This window comes from Rhamphochromis sp. 'chilingali' (assembly GCF_963969265.1).
Source record: "Rhamphochromis sp. 'chilingali' genome assembly, chromosome: 21".
NCBI classification, from domain to species: Eukaryota; Metazoa; Chordata; class Actinopteri; order Cichliformes; family Cichlidae; genus Rhamphochromis; species Rhamphochromis sp. 'chilingali'.
Window position 1 is genome coordinate 311,841 of NC_137949.1, and position 18,114 is coordinate 329,954.

The window sequence follows — 18,114 nt, forward strand, 5'->3', positions numbered from 1 at the left end:
CACCGCTACATACTACATTAAGGTCAGTGCATTAAGTGCACTGACCTTAATGTTGTATTTTTCTGGTTGCTAATACACTTGGATCCATTACAAACATACACATTGTTGTGTGATGTGTGAAGACTTTTTATGGCTTTGTTTTTTGTCCAAACAGCACAGAGGAAACTATTTCTAAGCTAAAATTCATGCATCAAATGATGCGCAGCAGATAAGACGGATGTAATCAAGCTACCGATAGAAAGAACATAGTGAAGGACAAATAAAGTGTCTTTTTTTCCTCATTGTTCTATGTGTAGGCCTCCTACTTCCTCCCACAGTCCAAAGACATGCAGTTAGTGGGGACAGGTTCATTGGGGCTCACGGTGTGAATGTCTGTCTCTGTGTTTGCCCTGCGGCAGACTGGCGACCTGTCCAGGGTGTGCCCCGCCTCTCATGACAGCCCCAAGCACTTTACATGTGATGTAAAGTGGACTTTTCTTTTGTTGCCACGTCCATGATTTAGAAAATGTTACACAGATGTTGTCCTGCTTCGCTGTGCTGAAGCGTGTGCTTCATGAAAAGTTTGAATAAGAAAATATCAGGTCAGTAACTGTTTGTGTTCCCTGTAGGTGAGGCTGTGACAGAGCTCTTTAAACTCTGCTGTAGGACTGAGTGTACAGAGGAGATTCCTGGAAGAGGATACGCTGAAGATGAGGGCAAAGGTCAGGTTCCTGGCTTTACTTGTTGAGTGACCATACTGCATTCTGGAAACGTGCGTAGCTTACTGGGAGATCTGGGCATCTGTGCTGACCCGGGCCTCAGCAATTGAACAGAAACTCTTGGATGTGTTTGTCGTCTGTAGAAAACAGTGATATCAGCTCTGCTTTGTCCAAGCTGACCGAGCCAGCAGCAACTGTGCCCATTTCCAAACTGTCTGTCTCCAACATGGTGCACAGTGCCCGGAAGCACATTCGCCGCCATCGATGCATCGATGAGTCGCCCCTTAACACCGAGATACTCAATTCTGTCCTTCTGGTAAGAGTTAATCATGTAACCTGTTTAAAAGGCATTAACTAGTCGGAGTTGACTAATACTTGACTGAGTTTTAATGGTTTCAGCTCATTTTATGAGGAAACTGATTCTGACAGAAGAGGTGTGGATCCTGTGTTAGGAGACGGTGAGCGTGATATTCAGAGCAGCAGAGACCTCGGAGCGTGTGGTAGTTTGACTCGTACTGATGTGGCTCCTCTGCTTCTTTTCACAAACAGTTTTTCCTTCCTGGTCACTGTTGAGCCCGTCACACTCAGCAGCTCGAGCTCGAGCTAAGACAGCCTTGAATCTTAAAACTACAGCCGTAATTGCATTTATGTCTTAGAGTGCTGGCCAAAGATATTGATCCCATCTGACAGCAGCTCAGTAAAGCACAAGAGCGTCATCTTAAACAGGATATCAGGCAGCGTTCTTATTTTTATTGTCTACTTCTGGTCACATCCTGCTTTTGCCACTGAGCGATCAGCATCCTGTGTTTTATCATGAAGTGATGACTACGTGAGCTGCACTTGTTTAATTCTTCTAACATCTATAAAACAACAGAGTTTCTAAATGACAGACTTATTTATTTGTGTTTGTGTCTCAGTATCTGTTTCCAGATGCTGCTGTGGAGAAGTCTGACTGTAAGAATAACACTCAGCTGTCCAACTCCAGTGGGACATCGGAGCAAGAGAAAACCTCTGATTATGTATGTTTGCCTCTTCACCACTCGCACACTCAAGGTTACACTCAGGTCAGGTCCAATATAAGTTTCAGAGTGAAGACAGGCTCAGTGCTGTCAGTACTTTGTCAGGATTTTTATTGATTTCATGGTCTTTTCCCTCGTTGTAGAACCTTTTCCACCAGCTGAAGTCGGCCCCCAGTGACAGTCTGACCTACCGTCTGGCTCTGTGTGTGTGTCTGTTCAACTATTACTACGGTGGGCTGCGGGCTGTTCTCTAAGTAAATATATTTCTAAAGGTGCTTTGATGTGAAATTATCACCAGATGTCGGTAACAACACTTCCAATCCAGACGTGCAAAGGAATCAAACCACAGATGAAGTTGTGTAATAATACAAAGTGACACAGGGACATTTATTTATTACTTTATACAAATGTTGGTGATGACAGTTCATGGCAGCGTCTGTATGGAGAAACCAGTCCCATCATTGCTCATGACTTTGGCCCACTCACCACACAAACAGTCTATAAATCCCGAATGCTCCTTGGATCCTTCCCACAGATTCAGCTCAGGTGATTGGCTGGGCCGTTCCAGCAGCTTTACTTGATTTCTCTGAAACCAACCGTTTCCATTGGCTGTGTTTGTGATCATGGTCTTGCTGAAACATCCATCCTTGTTTCATCTTCATCATCCTGGTAGATGGCAGCAGATTCTAATCAACAATGTCTCCATTCATCCTTCCTGGAGTTATGTTTAATGTCTCAGTGCTGTACGCTGAATAAACAGCCCCCCACCAGGATGCTCCCACCTCCAGACTTCAGTGTTGCTGTGGTGTTTTTGGGGTGAAGCCACCCAAACATGGTGTGTTTACAGCCTTCAAAGAGTTCAGTTTTGGTCTTTTGTGACCAAACTATATTAAAGATAAAGCATATTGTTGTACCTATGCATTACACTGGAGCAGAGCTTACATACACTCAACAAAAATATAAACGCAACACCTTTGTTACTGCTCCCATTCCCCATGGGATGGACGTAGAGACCTAAAATTCATTCCAGATACACAATATAACCATCCCTCCCAAACAGTGGTCACAAATCAGTCCAAATGTGTGGTAGTGGGCACATCTGCCATATTGAGATAATCCATCCCACCTCACAGGTGTGCCACATCAGGATGCTGATCTGACATCATGAGTAGTGCACAGGTGTACCTCAGACTGCCCACAACAAAAGGCCACCCTGGAATGTGCAGTTTTGTCTCACAGCAAAATGCCACAGATGCCACAAGCAATGAGGGAGCGTGCAATTGGCATGCTGACAGCAGGAAAGTCAACCAGATCTGTCGCCCGTGCATTGAATGTTCATTTCTCAACCATAAGCCGTCTCCACGGGCGTTTCAGAGAATATGGCAGCACATCCAACCGGCCTCACAACCGCAGACCTCGTGTAACCACACCAGCCCAGGACCTCCACATCCAGCAGGTTCACCTCCAAGATCGTCTGAGACCAGCCACCCAGACAGCTGCTGGAACAATTGGTTTGCACAACCAAACAATTTCTGCACAAACTGTCAGAAACCGTCTCAGGGACGCTCAACTGCATGCCCGTCGTCCTCATCGGGGTCTTGACCTGACTCCAGCTCGTCGCCGTAACAGACTTGTGTGGGCAAATGCTCACATTCGATGGCGTCTGGCACGTTGGAGAGGTGTGCGCTTCACGGATGAATCACAGCGCTTTGTGTTCTGCGTCCTGATTGGCTGCAGACTATTGTTGATCTCCTCCGTGCCGTCTCTCCTGTACAGTACAGAATCGCTTATTCATTGATTCATTAATGATTCATTGATGTTGAATTATCTCTCAGCTGCTCTGTTCTCATGTGCTGGACCTGAAAACACGGTTTGATCTTTGGTTTCTGTAATACTGGACTTATTTGTCTACGAAGGTTTGAACTTTGAGAGCTTAAACAGGAGAGAAACGTGTGAAAATGTTCATGTCGGTCTGAGTGTATAAAGTGTGTAGTGACGGGTTTTACCTTAACACATCTATAATAATTGTAAAAAATAAAGTTGGCTACTTCAGATTTCACCAATCGCATTTTATTTTTAGAACGTAACTCCCGCGATAAACGAGGGAGCGCTGTATACAAATACTGAGAAGTATAAAATTTGAATCCTGTCTCTCTCTGAGGCGCGGGGGGAAAAAATATCGACAAGTCGATCAACATCATCTACAGATACATTCGACATCTCGAGAAATGTAAATCGCCACTTGATTCGTCCATTTGGTTGAAAAACCCGACCTTGAACAAGGAGCGAATATCACACCGGAAACTAAGCGCTATGCGCCGGAAGTAGCATATGCTAAGGCGCACAGGTCTAAGTTATAGGTCTAAGTTCCCCATAATGCACTGGGTGTTTCTTCTTCACTCAACATGTGTTAGTACACCTCTCTGCATTCAGTCCGTCTGCCCCTCATCTATCGATGGATGTTAGAGGCTTTGGTTCCCACTGTCGCTCACAGACGGTCACCTAATGTTTCCTGTGTAACTGCAGGGTCTTTGCCTTATAACATAGAAGCAGCTTGAGGTAACTGTTGTTGTGATGCTGTGTGTGTGTAATAAAGCTCCCTTACTGACAGTGGGTCACCACAGCTTGTAGCTCCATGTATTTGATGTGGTACGTTTGCCCTCGCTGACACAACCCTAAAGGGATTCGTGTGTATGAATAAAGTTTATTGTTCATACAGTTCATTGCTGTATGTCTGTGAAAGGCTGAATGAGGGTTGTAGCTCCCTCAGCAGCTGTGGAGCGATGGCTCGTGGTCACCTGATTCAGCCCTGGAGATGTGGTTGGTTAGACACGCTGCTTTAGTTTACACTACAAACCACACTCACCTGTTTACACTCCTTTTGTGTTACAACCACCTTGTTACACTCAAACACCAGATGATGCATCTGAGCCAACTAAGGATTCACTGAGACTGAAGAAGCTCGAGATCATAAGAATTTGAGGCTCAGCTGATACAGTATCATAGGAGAATCCAACCATTGTATGTCAAGAGACTATAGGCAGTGAAAGCTCCATCTGGAGGAGGAACGACGTGGTTCAGAGCGTTGCCTCCTGCAGCTGGTGACATGTTCAGATTTCAGCTCTGTCGATTAGAAAGTCTGTTTTTGTTTTTCATCTGTGTGTTGCTCTTTCATCCTTTTCTTCTTCCTGTTTCTTGCATCAAGCTGGCTGACTTCACCACTGATGAGGTAACCATGAGCAGTAAGCCTCGTGTCGCTCACAGTTACATTTAACATAGTGCGATAAACACACTCAGTCATTATAAGGTACATCCTCTAAAGGTTCACATAACAGACAAACAGGATAATAAAAATAATCTGGTTCTTTGCAGCGTCCTCAGATGAACAACACACGACATTATTACACGTCTCAGTATTTGTTACACTGAACACAAATATAAACACAACACTTTTGTTTCCATGAGCTGAACCGGATCCTGACTGGTTTTGCGACATGTGTGTCATTGTGCTACACATGTACGGCATATTTCAGAGTGGCCTTTTATTGTGGGCAGTCTCAGACACACCTGTGCAATATTCATGCTGTCTAATCAGCACCTTGACATGCCACACCTGTGAGGTGGGATGGATTATCTCAGCTAACGAGAAGTTCTCACTAACACACATTTAGACAGATTTGTGAGCAGTGTTTGCGAGCAATGTTCCCTGTAATGTTTCACGTGTCTGAACACACAAACTCCCTGAGCGTCCCTTGGACCACTGTGAGCAACAGCAGACGTGTGCACTGTGGTCACACCAGCATCCAAGAATACTTTTACGCAACAAGACTTCTTCAAAAAAGTAACTGAGTTTTGCAAACAGAGTTTTTTGCAGCTGTTTACCTAAAAATGCAGCCGAGGTGTTTTTTAAATAAACATTTCAAACTATTTGCAGAACAATCAGCTGTTCTGCATCAAATCTGATGCCACACAAATTATTTGTGCCGCTGCAAAAAATAATTTCTGTCCACTATGAGATGAAGGAGAACAGCAGCCTGATACCTGCAGGCCTGACAGCAGCAGATGTGTCACTGCTGCAACACCTGTAAACCATTGTTCTGACACACACAACAAAACTATTGACTACACTACACACTAACTACACACTAACTACACTCTAACTACACAAGATTTGTGCTAAACTTGGCAATCGCATCTCAAACACGCCGTCACTCCTAAAACTTCCCCCTTCCTAAACAACTAAATGTCATGTTGCCATATCATTTTTTGATTGGTCGACATGGTGCATTTTTCCACCAATAGGAAAGGCTGGTGGGGGTTTGTTTTGGTGTTGTTTTTGCTCACAGGCTTTCGAGCGTTTTCCTTATAAAATGGCGTTTTTACCGTTTCTTCCTGCAGTAAATATAAACAACGACAGTATTCAGGAAGAAAACCAAACATTGCAGATATTTTATCATAACTCTGGTTTTACGCGGCCGATCAACACAATTCAAAAACTGGTATAAAGTCCACACTTTGTCCGTCAGTTGTTCCGTCTGTCCTGCTCACATCTCCAATGGTTGTACACGTTGTCATTAACGTGGCTTCACTCCACATCAGCCGCTTTGCTAAAACACCGGTGTCGCACATAAGGACGCTGTCATAGCCTGTCAGCCACGTTGATCAGCTGCGTATATACGAATGTGAATCGCGTGATTGGCTGGACTACGGGATAAGGTGGCCTCGTTCTGATCCCATACGGGAGCAGCCAGTCACTGACTAACACTGCAAAACAGAATCGTTAAAGTTTTCATTTTAATTTCAATTCAGGTGATTTTTCTTTTTTTTTTTTTTTTGTGCGCAACGCAGATTTTCTGTGCAGAGACCGTGCCAGCAGTGCGCAATTGTGCCAGCAGTGCGCAATTGTGCCAGCAGTGCGCAATTGTGCACGCGCGCAGCTTAGAGGGAACATTGCTTGCGAGTGTCGGGTCTTTTGTGTTTGTAGAAAATGTTTCATATCTTTGAGTTGAGCTCATGGAAAACAGGAGCAAAAACAAAAGTGTTGCGTTTATATTTTTGTTCAGTGTAAATGATAAAACATCAGGTTTGACCCAGAATACAGTTTGATCCACATGATGGCGCTGTGAAAAGTGCGCGCTGTACTGGTGGCACCAGTGTCCCCAGCCCACAGACCAGTGCTGCCACTAATCGAGTTTCATTAGCAGCATCTAAATGCTGTTTAAAGGTGGACTTCATCTGTCACACAGGAGCAGTTTGGCTTCGCTTTGCCTAAATAATGACCTGGTGTATTTCTGTATACACACCTGCTAAGGATCAGGTGACTCTTATAATAAAAGGTTAATACGTAAAACCTTAAAAATAAAAAGGGCTGTTTTTAGCAGTATTTAGGCTGCAGTCTGTGTATTATGTCCATGATATTCTACAGTGGGGCAAAAAAGTATTTAGTCAGCCACCGATTGTGCAAGTTCCCCCACCTAAAATGATGACAGAGGTCAGTAATTTGCACCAGAGGTACACTTCAACTGTGAGAGACAGAATGTGAAAAAGAAAATCCATGAATCCACATGGTAGGATTTGTAAAGAATTTATTCGTAAATCAGGGTGGAAAATAAGTATTTGGTCACCTCAAACAAGGAAAATCTCTGGCTCTCACAGACCTGTAACGTCTTCTGTAAGAAGCTTTTCTGTCCCCCACTCGTTACCTGTATGAATGGCACCTGTTTGAACTCATCATCTGTATCAAAGACACCTGTCCACAGCCTCAAACAGTCAGACTCCAAACTCCGCCATGGCCAAGACCAAAGAGCTTTCGAAGGACACCAGGAAAAGTATTGTAGACCTGCACCAGACTGGGAAGAGTGAATCTACAATAGGCAAGCAGCTTGGTGTGAAAAAATCAACTGTGGGAGCAATCATCAGAAAATGGAAGACATACAAGACCACTGATAATCTCCCTCGATCTGGGGCTCCACGCAAGATCTCATCCCGTGGGGTCAAAATGATCATGAGAACGGTGAGCAAAGATCCCAGAACCACACGGGGGGACCTGGTGAATGACCTGCAGAGAGCTGGGACCAAAGTAACAAAGGTCACCATCAGTAACACACTACAACGGCAGGGAATCAAATCCCGCAGTGCCAGACGTGTTCCGCTGCTGAAGCCAGTGCATGTCCAGGCCCGTCTGAAGTTTGCCAGAGAGCACATGGATGATACAGCAGAGGATTGGGAGAATGTCATGTGGTCAGATGAAACCAAAGTAGAACTTTTTGGTATAAACTCAACTCGTCGTGTTTGGAGGAAGAAGAATACTGAGTTGCATCCCAAGAACACCATACCTACTGTGAAGCATGGGGGTGGAAACATCATGCTATGGGGCTGTTTTTCTGCCAAGGGGACAGGACCACTGATCCGTGTTAAGGACAGAATGAATGGGGCCATGTATCGTGAGATTTTGAGCCAAAACCTCCTTCCATCAGTGAGAACTTTGAAGATGAAACGAGGCTGGGTCTTCCAACATGACAATGATCCAAAACACACCGCCCGGGCAACAAAGGAGTGGCTCCGTAAGAAGCATTTGAAAGTCCTGGAGTGGCCTAGCCAGTCTCCAGACCTCAACCCCATAGAAAATCTGTGGCGGGAGTTGAAAGTCCGTGTTGCTCGGCGACAGCCCCAAAACATCACTGCTCTCGAGAAGATCTGCATGGAGGAATGGGCCAAAATACCAGCTACTGTGTGTGCAAACCTGGTAAAGACCTATAGTAAACGTTTGACCTCTGTTATTGCCAACAAAGGTTATGTTACAAAGTATTGAGTTGTATTTTGTTATTGACCAAATACTTATTTTCCACCCTGATTTACGAATAAATTCTTTACAAATCCTACCATGTGGATTCATGGATTTTTCTTTCACATTCTGTCTCTCACAGTTGAAGTGTACCTCTGGTGCAAATTACTGACCTCTGTCATCATTTTAGGTGGGGGAACTTGCACAATCGTTGGCTGACTAAATACTTTTTTGCCCCACTGTACATTACAGTAAAAACAGTAATTATATAAAGAACAGATGGATCAGGATCCTGTCTGTGTCTTTACTATGATCTCAGCTGATAATGAGGCTTGAAAGAGACATGTTTGAACTTTTGCATTGATCAGACAAATAAGCCTGCATGTTTGCATGAGCTTTAACTGTAAAACATGAAGCCTTTATTATTAAAAAAACAAAACCCTTTTGGTGTCATACAGGTAAGAAAGCAGCGAAGCGTTTTTCTCTCTAACAGATGTTTCATCTGTTTTCTCTGCCGTTGCTCTGATGGGACCTGCAGGGTGTTTTTGGTGACGTGGAGGTTTGCACAGTTGCTGCCTGTGGTGTGTGTAGAAATGTTCATGTTCTAGTCCCACTGTGAAGCACATAGACGTGTCCTGACTTCCTGTCTGTCCCACACTCTGTCTCTGTTTGTTGCTGCCAACAGTACAAGTCATCTTTGCAGATTTTACTGAATTAACAAAAACATATTTACTGAAAGACTTATTCAGTAAACATGTTTGTTACACTGAGACTGAAACAGAGATCCCTGTTTACGCTCATAGAAAACGAGCCTCTGTTTTACTTTATTGAAATCAATTCTAATCACAGACAGGATCAGCAGCGTGCAGCTGCAGTGAGGTGTTGGTAGAGGAGCTGTGTTTGTGAGCTGTAGTCTGGATCAGGTCTCTGTGGGAGACTCGGTTACAGTACTTCTGAATATCCACGTGTCCACCTCACACAGCACATTTCTTCAGAATCGGTTGCTGTTTGCTAACATTTGACCTTTGCCCTTTTAGGCTGCCCTTCTGGCGCCCGTCGATGAGGACTTGGGATCTGACAAGAAGCAAACTGGGGGAAGCAGCAGAGTACCAGACTTCCCTCCTCCAGCAGGCCGGGAGATCTTGTTGCGCACCTGTGTGCCGCGACCAGCAGCGTACTCCAAGGCGCTGCCTCAGCGGCTCTTCTGTGTCCTGATGAGGGAGGAGTTTAGGTTGACCGGAGCCTTTTCCACAGACACGTCCTCCTTTTAAGTCCTGTGAACAATTCACACCTGGGATGAAGATAAGTGAAGGACACAGGATGGAGACTTTCACATGTATGAATGTGGCCATGGAGTAAGATCATAGAAATACATTTCTTCATTTGTTTGCTTTATTTGTAAGAATGGTGCAATATTTCAGCATCTACGGCTCGCCCAAGCTTAAAAGCAGGAAGCAGTATATTACTGGCATTGATTAAGAAGCATTTATGGCTTTGTCTGGAAATATGTGAAACTAAATCCTTCTGTGTATTCATAAATCTGCAGCTTCCTGCAGCTGTGATAAAACAGTTTCACACTAAAACCTTCATTTTACCTTCAAAGCTTCTCTTGATGCCTTTTTAAGGAAATGAAATTTGTCGTTAGGATGGAGTTCCCCATCCTGCACTCACCACACGCTAACACAACCTTCTCAACTCTGATATTTAGTAGATTATATTTCAGTTGCAGGGATTGGTCCTGATGGTAAACATGAGAGCCGGTGAGGACTTCATGGGTCGTTTCAGCTGAGCTCCATCCTCCAGCATGTCCTGCTGCTGGATTAACACACAGCTGTTTGTTTGCATCCAACCAGAACCAGACCGTGCAGTTCTTATTCCTGTTCATAAGCTGATTGTTCAAACATGAAGCTCTTTGACGTTGTATAAAAACTGAAACGACACTTTACAGCTGACTGTGATGTTTTAAATGGAGCTGGTTCCTCGAGGCGCGTCCGACAGCATGAGGGGAAACTTGGTTTTGTCATATTTTCTTTGTTTTGTTAAGGGTGTATCCATCCCATGATACAGACACATACAGTTTAAACGATGTTTAATGTTAATCAAAACTTCTAAGATCCAGGTTGAATAAAACAGCATTAGGTGTGTGATTTCACTCTGCTCCACACACCTGCGTGCTCCAATCAGAGACACCAGAGGAACAGGTGATGAATGTGATGGGGAATGATAGGTTTGTAGCATAAACCTATTCGCTGGAACGTTAAGGACAATCTGCTACGCAGCAAAAAGCAAGACTCAAGGTACCAAAGTTCTCTGGTTCACTCATGCATGAGGGAGATCTGGCTGGAGCCAAGTGTCGTCCCACCACTTGACCTCCGTCAGACTCTCAGCCAGACTCCCCAGAGCACTCCTTTTATTGTGGTGACATGAATATGCATTGGGTCATTAACATATAACATCTTACATAGGTATACATGTGAACAAAGAATACTGTGTGTGTGAGGTCAAGATGTGACCCTGTGAAGACTCCCCAAAGCTGGTGCCAGGAGTCTAACAGGTCCATCTAAACAAAAGGCTCTTACACTCAAACAGATATACATGTGTTTGCTATACCATATATCAAGAAAAGATAAAACCTCTCCTAGGGGGTGTGATCTATGCCAGAACACACTCTGTAGAGGAGTGAACGCACTCCCCTCTTCATGCTACACAGAGTTGTTACAGACCTCCTAGGATGAGACATTCTTTCAATCTACAATTGATTATACACTTCTAAGCATATATGAGTAAATGTTTCTAAGCATAAATGACAATCAACAATACAAAACCTAACATTCCCCCCTTTATTGACCTTTATGCTAGAAAAGTTTCCAGTTATGAATACCTCATGTCTGACAGTTTCAATGCCAACATTGTTATACTCAGCATACGTCAAATCACCCTAAATCACTGTAAAAGTACAGAGTTTAACAAAGGTATTAGCGGATATCCCATTCCCCATTGATCTCATCTCATGGCAAACTGCATCCTACAAACAAACAAAGAAATTGTTAATTTAATAGTGAAAATAAGAAGATAACATTTTCAAAAACATCCCATCTTGGTGATGCTTCCTCCGGGTGTGCAATCACATGTCTCTCTGCAGAGTGGTTTGAGTTCTGCAGGGTGTCATAAATGTCTCTTCCAGTTGTTTCCATCACTGTCCATAGGACCAGAGTCCAAATGTATGTAGAATAGACATTCAAACATACCAGTTAGTTTTGTTGTTTGTCAACATGGGTCTCAGCTATTTCCAAAGCTGCAGACCTCATAGGAAACTGCTGTTATCACCACCATAGCTTCTGGTTCCTGTGCTTTTCACAGAATCATGATGTCATCCTTAGACTCCTTCCAACGCTGCTGAAGGTTTAAGGCAGAGCACGTCGTACACCTTAGTTGTCTTCCTCAGCGTCAACATTGAATCTTTCATTGTATTTAAAATCTTGCTGTGGGAAGTCTCCTCTTGATCTCCTGGAAGCTCAGTAGCACAGCTCTCTGTGTGATGTCTGCTGTGCTGAAGATGATCTCTGATCCTCCTGAAGTCTCTCTCCTGGCCTCAGCTCCCATCTTGTGGACGATCCTCTCAGGCACTCCTTTTCGTCATGGATAGTCCTGATTTTGGGCCTGCTGGATCTGTCTCAAAACATTCAGGGCGTCAGTCATGTTTGATGAATGTGCGTCTTCTTTATGTAAATGCAGCATGTGTTGTTGAAGAGGACACAAAGTCCCCTTTCTCTGCTAATATCATAGAGTAGTTCTTCCCTGAGAGTTGGTCCAGGAACATATATAGTGTGGGGTATGTTGTCGTGCTGGGTAGATGGGAACAGACATAATAGTCTGTATTTGCCGATTCTGCTTTTGTTCTGTCGTGGATATAACGGTACCAGGCATTATTCATCCATGGAGGGATGTGGTCTTGCATCATGTCTCTTAGGTGAGAGTTGTCATGTGTCCATCCTCTCTGCCTTCCTCCTGGTTCAGCTGATTCCGGCACCAGCTGGGGTCCTGTAAAGGTGAGCGTCGTAGTCAAGGTAACCAAGAGGGTCCACCTTCCCATGGTTGCACACAGGTGCGTCACGCCTCGCACTTGGTTGCCCTAGAGTTGATCAGAGGCTGGAGGTTGAAGTGCGAGCTTACCCTACGGGGGCTCAATCAGCACTCCCCCCTCACCAATGAAACAACCAAGTGTGAGATTTCTCTATTGTGCTGTCTTGGGGGTGCCGGGGTTTCCTGGGACCTCGACCTCTTTGCAGTGGCTCTGATAAATCCAGGAGGGTCTCTCACTATTTTGCAGGCAGTTGAAATGGTCCTTGCTGTGGCTCCAAGGTCTGATCCCATGATGGGCCCCAACCAGCTTGACCTTTGACCTCAACCACTGCCTGGGCTGTCCGCTATGCCTGGAATGTTTCTCGCGTCTCACTGCTGCACCTGTATTTCAGAAAAACTTCTATTTGGAGAGCATGTCAACAATCATCAAACCACATTCTTTAGTTCAGTGAACTTCACTTATAGGCCATCAAAGCCTCATCTGAACATGTAAATAAACGGTTAATCACACAACTCACTGCAACAATAATAGTAAACATTGTTTAGTGTTAATTCTGGACCCCACCACTTGACGCATGGACACTCTCATGCGTCAACTCATCAAACTCAGATTCCTGTCTGAAAGAAAAAGGGTAGCCAGATCATGTCCCAGGCAACAGCAGGGCATCTCCTCCCCTGGAGCAGCACCACCCTGGACCTATAATCCTGCAATAAAAATGTTAGTGTGTTTTGCATATTAAATTTGCTTAACACCTGGCTCTGCCAGGAGCCTGCATACACACCATCATGGCCTGGAAAACAAGATCTGAAAATGAAATTAAACTTCACACTTATAAAGAATTATATCATAAGAGTAATAAGCATTCAGCACGGGCAAGACAAGTGTCATGTGCAGGTTTTCACAAATCAGTAAACCACAACTATTACCCTAATTTGCCCCAGACATGGATCATCCCATGTGCTCAGTTAACATTAATGTAATCGGTGACTTCTCTTAAGTAAAGTCACTCAACTCATCAATCACTATGAGCTCAATAGCCCATCTCCAACTATTCCATAAACAATCCCTTATTTGTTTTTCACATGTCACTTGTCCGCTTCTGCTGAATCCTCTACATGCATTCTCAGAAAAACAAACATTAGCAACACACATTGATTATCCTGGTATAAATCATCTAGCCACATGAAGAACTGTAATGCTGTAGAGAAGAAATGCAAATGTTAGCGCTGCGCAGGTGTCTTGTCAGTCTTGTCAGCTTTTGTCAGCTTTTACCAGTCAGTCAGTTTTTTTTTTTTTTTCCCCTTTCACTCATCCATTCATGCATTCATTCTTTCTTTCTTTGCTGATAGTGGAACCCATCGTCGCATTTAGTTTCCACTCTCAGCAAAATGACGTCATTTCAAAAAGAAAAAGAAGAACTTTAGTTCGGATTACATCGCTGAATCCTTTTTGGACAGGAACTTACTTCCTAATTGTCCCAAATAAGTGGCGTTCTCCAGAGCCCATTTTAATGTGGAGAAACTCACTTGTAACAATTTCCTCGACGTCGTGCCGTACAGCGCTTTCTGTTCTAATCGTGCAGATCTGCTCAAACGACAGAGATTATCGAACAAAACTTTCAGTGCACTGTGAAAGTATCAAAATAAAAAGGCCTTGTTAAGTCATGACACAAGCTCCTCATCTCAGGAGGGTAAATCGTACCATTAGCATGGTTCATCATACTATCATACTAATTGGCAGGCTCAACTTCACAACAGAAGAAAAATCATCAGCTAGATTCACTCCAAACCAACCATCAGCTGCACAACACACAACATAAGCCTAATGTCTTATTAGCTATGAGTTTAGTCACCAGGTCTGTGCTCTTCACTCATTTAAGCCACAGATTTTATTCAGTTTTCCTTTTTCCCTTCATCATAAAACATGTGACATGTTGTCATGCACTTCACAAAAGAAGTTTGTTCTGACGTATTCAGAGTTGTGTATCTAAATACAGGATTCACTCGCACATCAAAACAGGAAACTCAGTGTTTTAGAGTCTCCACTCAACACACAACAAACTCCAAACATCCCATTCACTCGTGCTAGAATTCAGTCACCTTTCATTAATCTAAGAACGATCAACTAATTTGCATATCAGCTATTAACCCACTAAGATGACAGGACAACAGAAAAGCATGTTCAAAATAGTATCACAAAAGACAATTTCCCTCATACAGTAAATTACTTGTGCTGCATCAATCAAGCAGGAAGCTTCTCCCAATTTACTATATCAACAACTAAATTTATTGTCTGATCACTGGTTGGTCAAACCAGAATCTTTTTTCCCACAAAAGTTAAATTGTTGTCCTGCAACCTAGAGAGTCAATTTTTTTTTGCATTGGATAAATTCAGCATTTGATAACAAGTGTCTGCTAAATTGACACTATTTTAACACTGATGAAAGATAAGCTAATTTTCATTGCATGGGTGTTTGTGTTATTAGGCAGGTCTAATGCATGTCTGTGGAGCTGCATCTCCAGCAGGGCATGTTCTTAAAGCTGCCTTTCCTACACACTTCTCTGCTATTATTTAATCATTTCTTAACTAATGTGCTATGAGTCCACTGGTTTTTGCATCACACTAAGTGACCTGGACAAAATGACAGACTCACATGCTTAAAATGTTGTCTAATCTTCATGAGCTCTCTTGTTTTGTATTAGTAGGGTTAATGCATGTTCTGCTTGTGTGTGTGATTTTGTATATGTTTCTATTTTTGCAGTGTTTCAGACTCCTTCACAATTTTCCAACTTAAGCAGTCAGTTTTGTTTTTCCCAGGTTTGCTAACCCAAATTTTGATTTCCCACATTTAAATAACAGCATTCCTCTGTGTTTCTACTTACTCTCACTCTGTTGTCCTCTCCCACTTCAACAGACCAACAGCCGGCAGTTCTCCTTCAGCTTTGTCCTGTGTTCCACTGTCTCTTCTTGCCATTTTACTCCACAGGTGGCAAATGTCAAACTCCAACAGTCTCCTCAGTTCTTCTCAAAAGTTTTCTTCACATGCACAGTGAAGTTGCAGCTTGTTGTAAACACAGTGCCATTCATCCGATCAGTCAGGATGATGGGTTTGCTCTTCTTCTCTGATGCTGTTTGTCCATACTGCTGCTGCTTGCTGGGACTCTTTGTTCCTGTCTCTTTATCTGCCATGTTATTGCTCTTTGGAGCTGCATTCCTTGTCTTCAGGGAGGAGTGAGCTTGCTTGTGAGGTTGAGAGACACATGGTGCTATAAATAAGTCAGCCAGAAACTTGGCCTGCATGTTTTCAATGATGTTAAACTATAACTTTCTTCCGACTGCTGCATGTGGAAAATTGATTCAGGTCTGCTTTTCACCTGAAAGTGACAAACTAAGACATGTTCATTATTATCATCACTGCTTAATCAACACACATCTCTCTCTCTGTGTGTGTTTTTGTGAACAGTCTTTTCTTAAAAGCAGAAAATGAGATTGTAGATGTTTTTGGCTGATCAACACAAAACCTTTTTCCTATAATTATTTTTCATCTACAATGTACATTTTGTCTCTTTTTCACTCTTTTGTTGCTTTTTTTCTTTACAATAGCTGGTGACCTGCAGAATCACCGCTCTCACAATCAAAGGCAATTACTTTTACACAGCGCACAAAAACACTGTGATGTCAGACACATTCACACTCACTTTGTCATCTGCATAAATAACTCATATGGCTAATGATATGTGCCATGGTGAACCATAAATATGATCACCAGTTTATTTAATTATTTTTAACCCAACAAAACAAATAACAGAAACATGATGCTGATGCTATGAACACTCGAGTCAAGATGCAGGGAAACTGCTCACGGAAATGCTGCACACTCCAGTTATCAGTTATCAGAGCTCTGTTTCCCTCTCTTTGAGTAGTTCTCAGACAGCTCTCGATCTGATAATGTGTAGCTTGCTCATCAGCTCAGAAGAGACCGCAACGCAACATCACACAGTAGTTGCATGCTCTGCCCACAGTGGCAAAGACTTGCACTTTCATATTCAACACAGCTTCTCCATCATGTACTTTTAGATGTGTCATACAGGGTTCAGCATATTAGTTGTTTAACCTGAAAGCACTAGTGGGAACACTAGTGCTCTATATCTCAACAATGGCTCATAATAAGACAACAGTCTTTCACACAGGTCAAGTGCCTCTATGCACTTCATTAGTTTAAATATTTGCCTATATCACTTCACCTCATATGTCATTGTACTGAACTTGAGCAACCACAAGCTTAATGCAGATTACTTTTAACAACTATCCACCTCAATTAAATCTATGGTCTGGCTGTTGTCGATCAGGGCAAGCTAAAGAATAAACATTTTGTGTCAGCAAGGGGTGGGGGAAAGCCATTCACCACAGCACATCTCAAGTGCTGCTGATGTGGGCTGGCCTTCTCCACACGCCCTTCAAGGCTGGTGTGTTTTCTGAAAACTTCTAACATTTGAATCTCTTCCATTTATAAGCCTGCGATTAACCGCACGGCTCAGGTCCGCGTGAAACCCGCGCGACTGCGCTCGCGTGAACCCGTGCAGCGAAAGGAGCCGTCGCTCTCTCTCTCTCTTTTTTTTTAAATACTTTGCGCTGCCAGGAGCAAAGTCCAGCATAAAGTCTGTCTCCCTCCGACTCACTCTTGGTTGCTTAGAAACCCATGATAACAACAACAGTCGGTGTCACAGACCACGTGTTCTGCCCCGCACACACTCACACAACAACAACAACAACGACAACAACACAAAATAGGCCTATCGTCCAGCACAGTCTGGACCCCGTGGAACTTCTCAACGCCTCACAAATGGCGAAGAACTCACCTCTCGCTGCACAAAGTAGCGAGGAACTCACTTATCGCTCAAAGTAGCGAACTTCTCAACGCCTCACACAGTGGCGGAGACTGCACAACCACACGGTTATAGAGTCGGGCTCTTTAAACTTACTCGGCGTTGCTTAGCGTGTAATATCAGCCTCGAATCCCGCCGATCGTCATTCATCGAGGAGAAAAGACAGACAGCGAATCCACAGGAACTTCCTGGCTGACGTCAGTCTTTCAGCGTGCCTCTCCTCCCCTCGGTGAATGTCGATTCCAGGGCTCTGGCTCTCGAAGGACCAATTAATGATAGGTTTGTAGCTTGAACCCATCCGCTGGAACGTTGAAGACAATATAATTACACAGCAAAGCAAGACACAAGTAGGCAAAGTTCTTCATGTTTCTCGTGCACGGGAGAGAACTGGACAGACGCCGTTCCTTCGCTTGACCCCAGTTGCTCTCGCCCGCTCTCCCGTACCACTGCTCTTTTATTGAGGTTACATGAATATGCATAGGTTCATTAACATATGACGTCTACATACACACAAAGAGTACCGTGTGTCTGTGTGTGTGTGTGTGTGTGTTACTGCTGATCAAAGGGTCATATACATGAAAGCACACAACAAACATCCTTGGTCAGGAAGAGGGTAGACCCCCCCCTCACCCTAAATGGTTCA

General features: G+C 43.6%; 1 protein-coding gene across 12 annotated transcripts in view; it reads left to right on the forward strand.

The window, feature by feature from the left end:
- LOC308389254 (rab3 GTPase-activating protein catalytic subunit-like) overlaps nucleotides 1-9,710 on the forward strand; it is a 38,524-nt gene extending 28,814 nt beyond the window's left edge. For 7 of the 12 annotated variants that reach the window (XM_080870492.1, XM_080870496.1, XM_080870494.1 and 4 more), the window contains 5 exons: nucleotides 609-701; nucleotides 842-1,014; nucleotides 1,616-1,717; nucleotides 1,861-1,948; nucleotides 9,539-9,710. In XM_080870492.1, coding sequence (XP_080726618.1) covers nucleotides 609-701; nucleotides 842-1,014; nucleotides 1,616-1,717; nucleotides 1,861-1,948; nucleotides 9,539-9,564 — 482 coding nt within the window. In that variant the 3' untranslated portion in view covers nucleotides 9,565-9,710. Of the gene's footprint in view, nucleotides 1-608; nucleotides 702-841; nucleotides 1,015-1,615; nucleotides 1,718-1,860; nucleotides 4,381-9,538 lie in introns of those variants that run through there. The other 5 variants (XR_013970244.1, XR_013970245.1, XM_080870500.1 and 2 more) reach the window with 5 other exon arrangements.
- The last annotated feature ends 8,404 nt before the right edge of the window (nucleotides 9,711-18,114 follow it).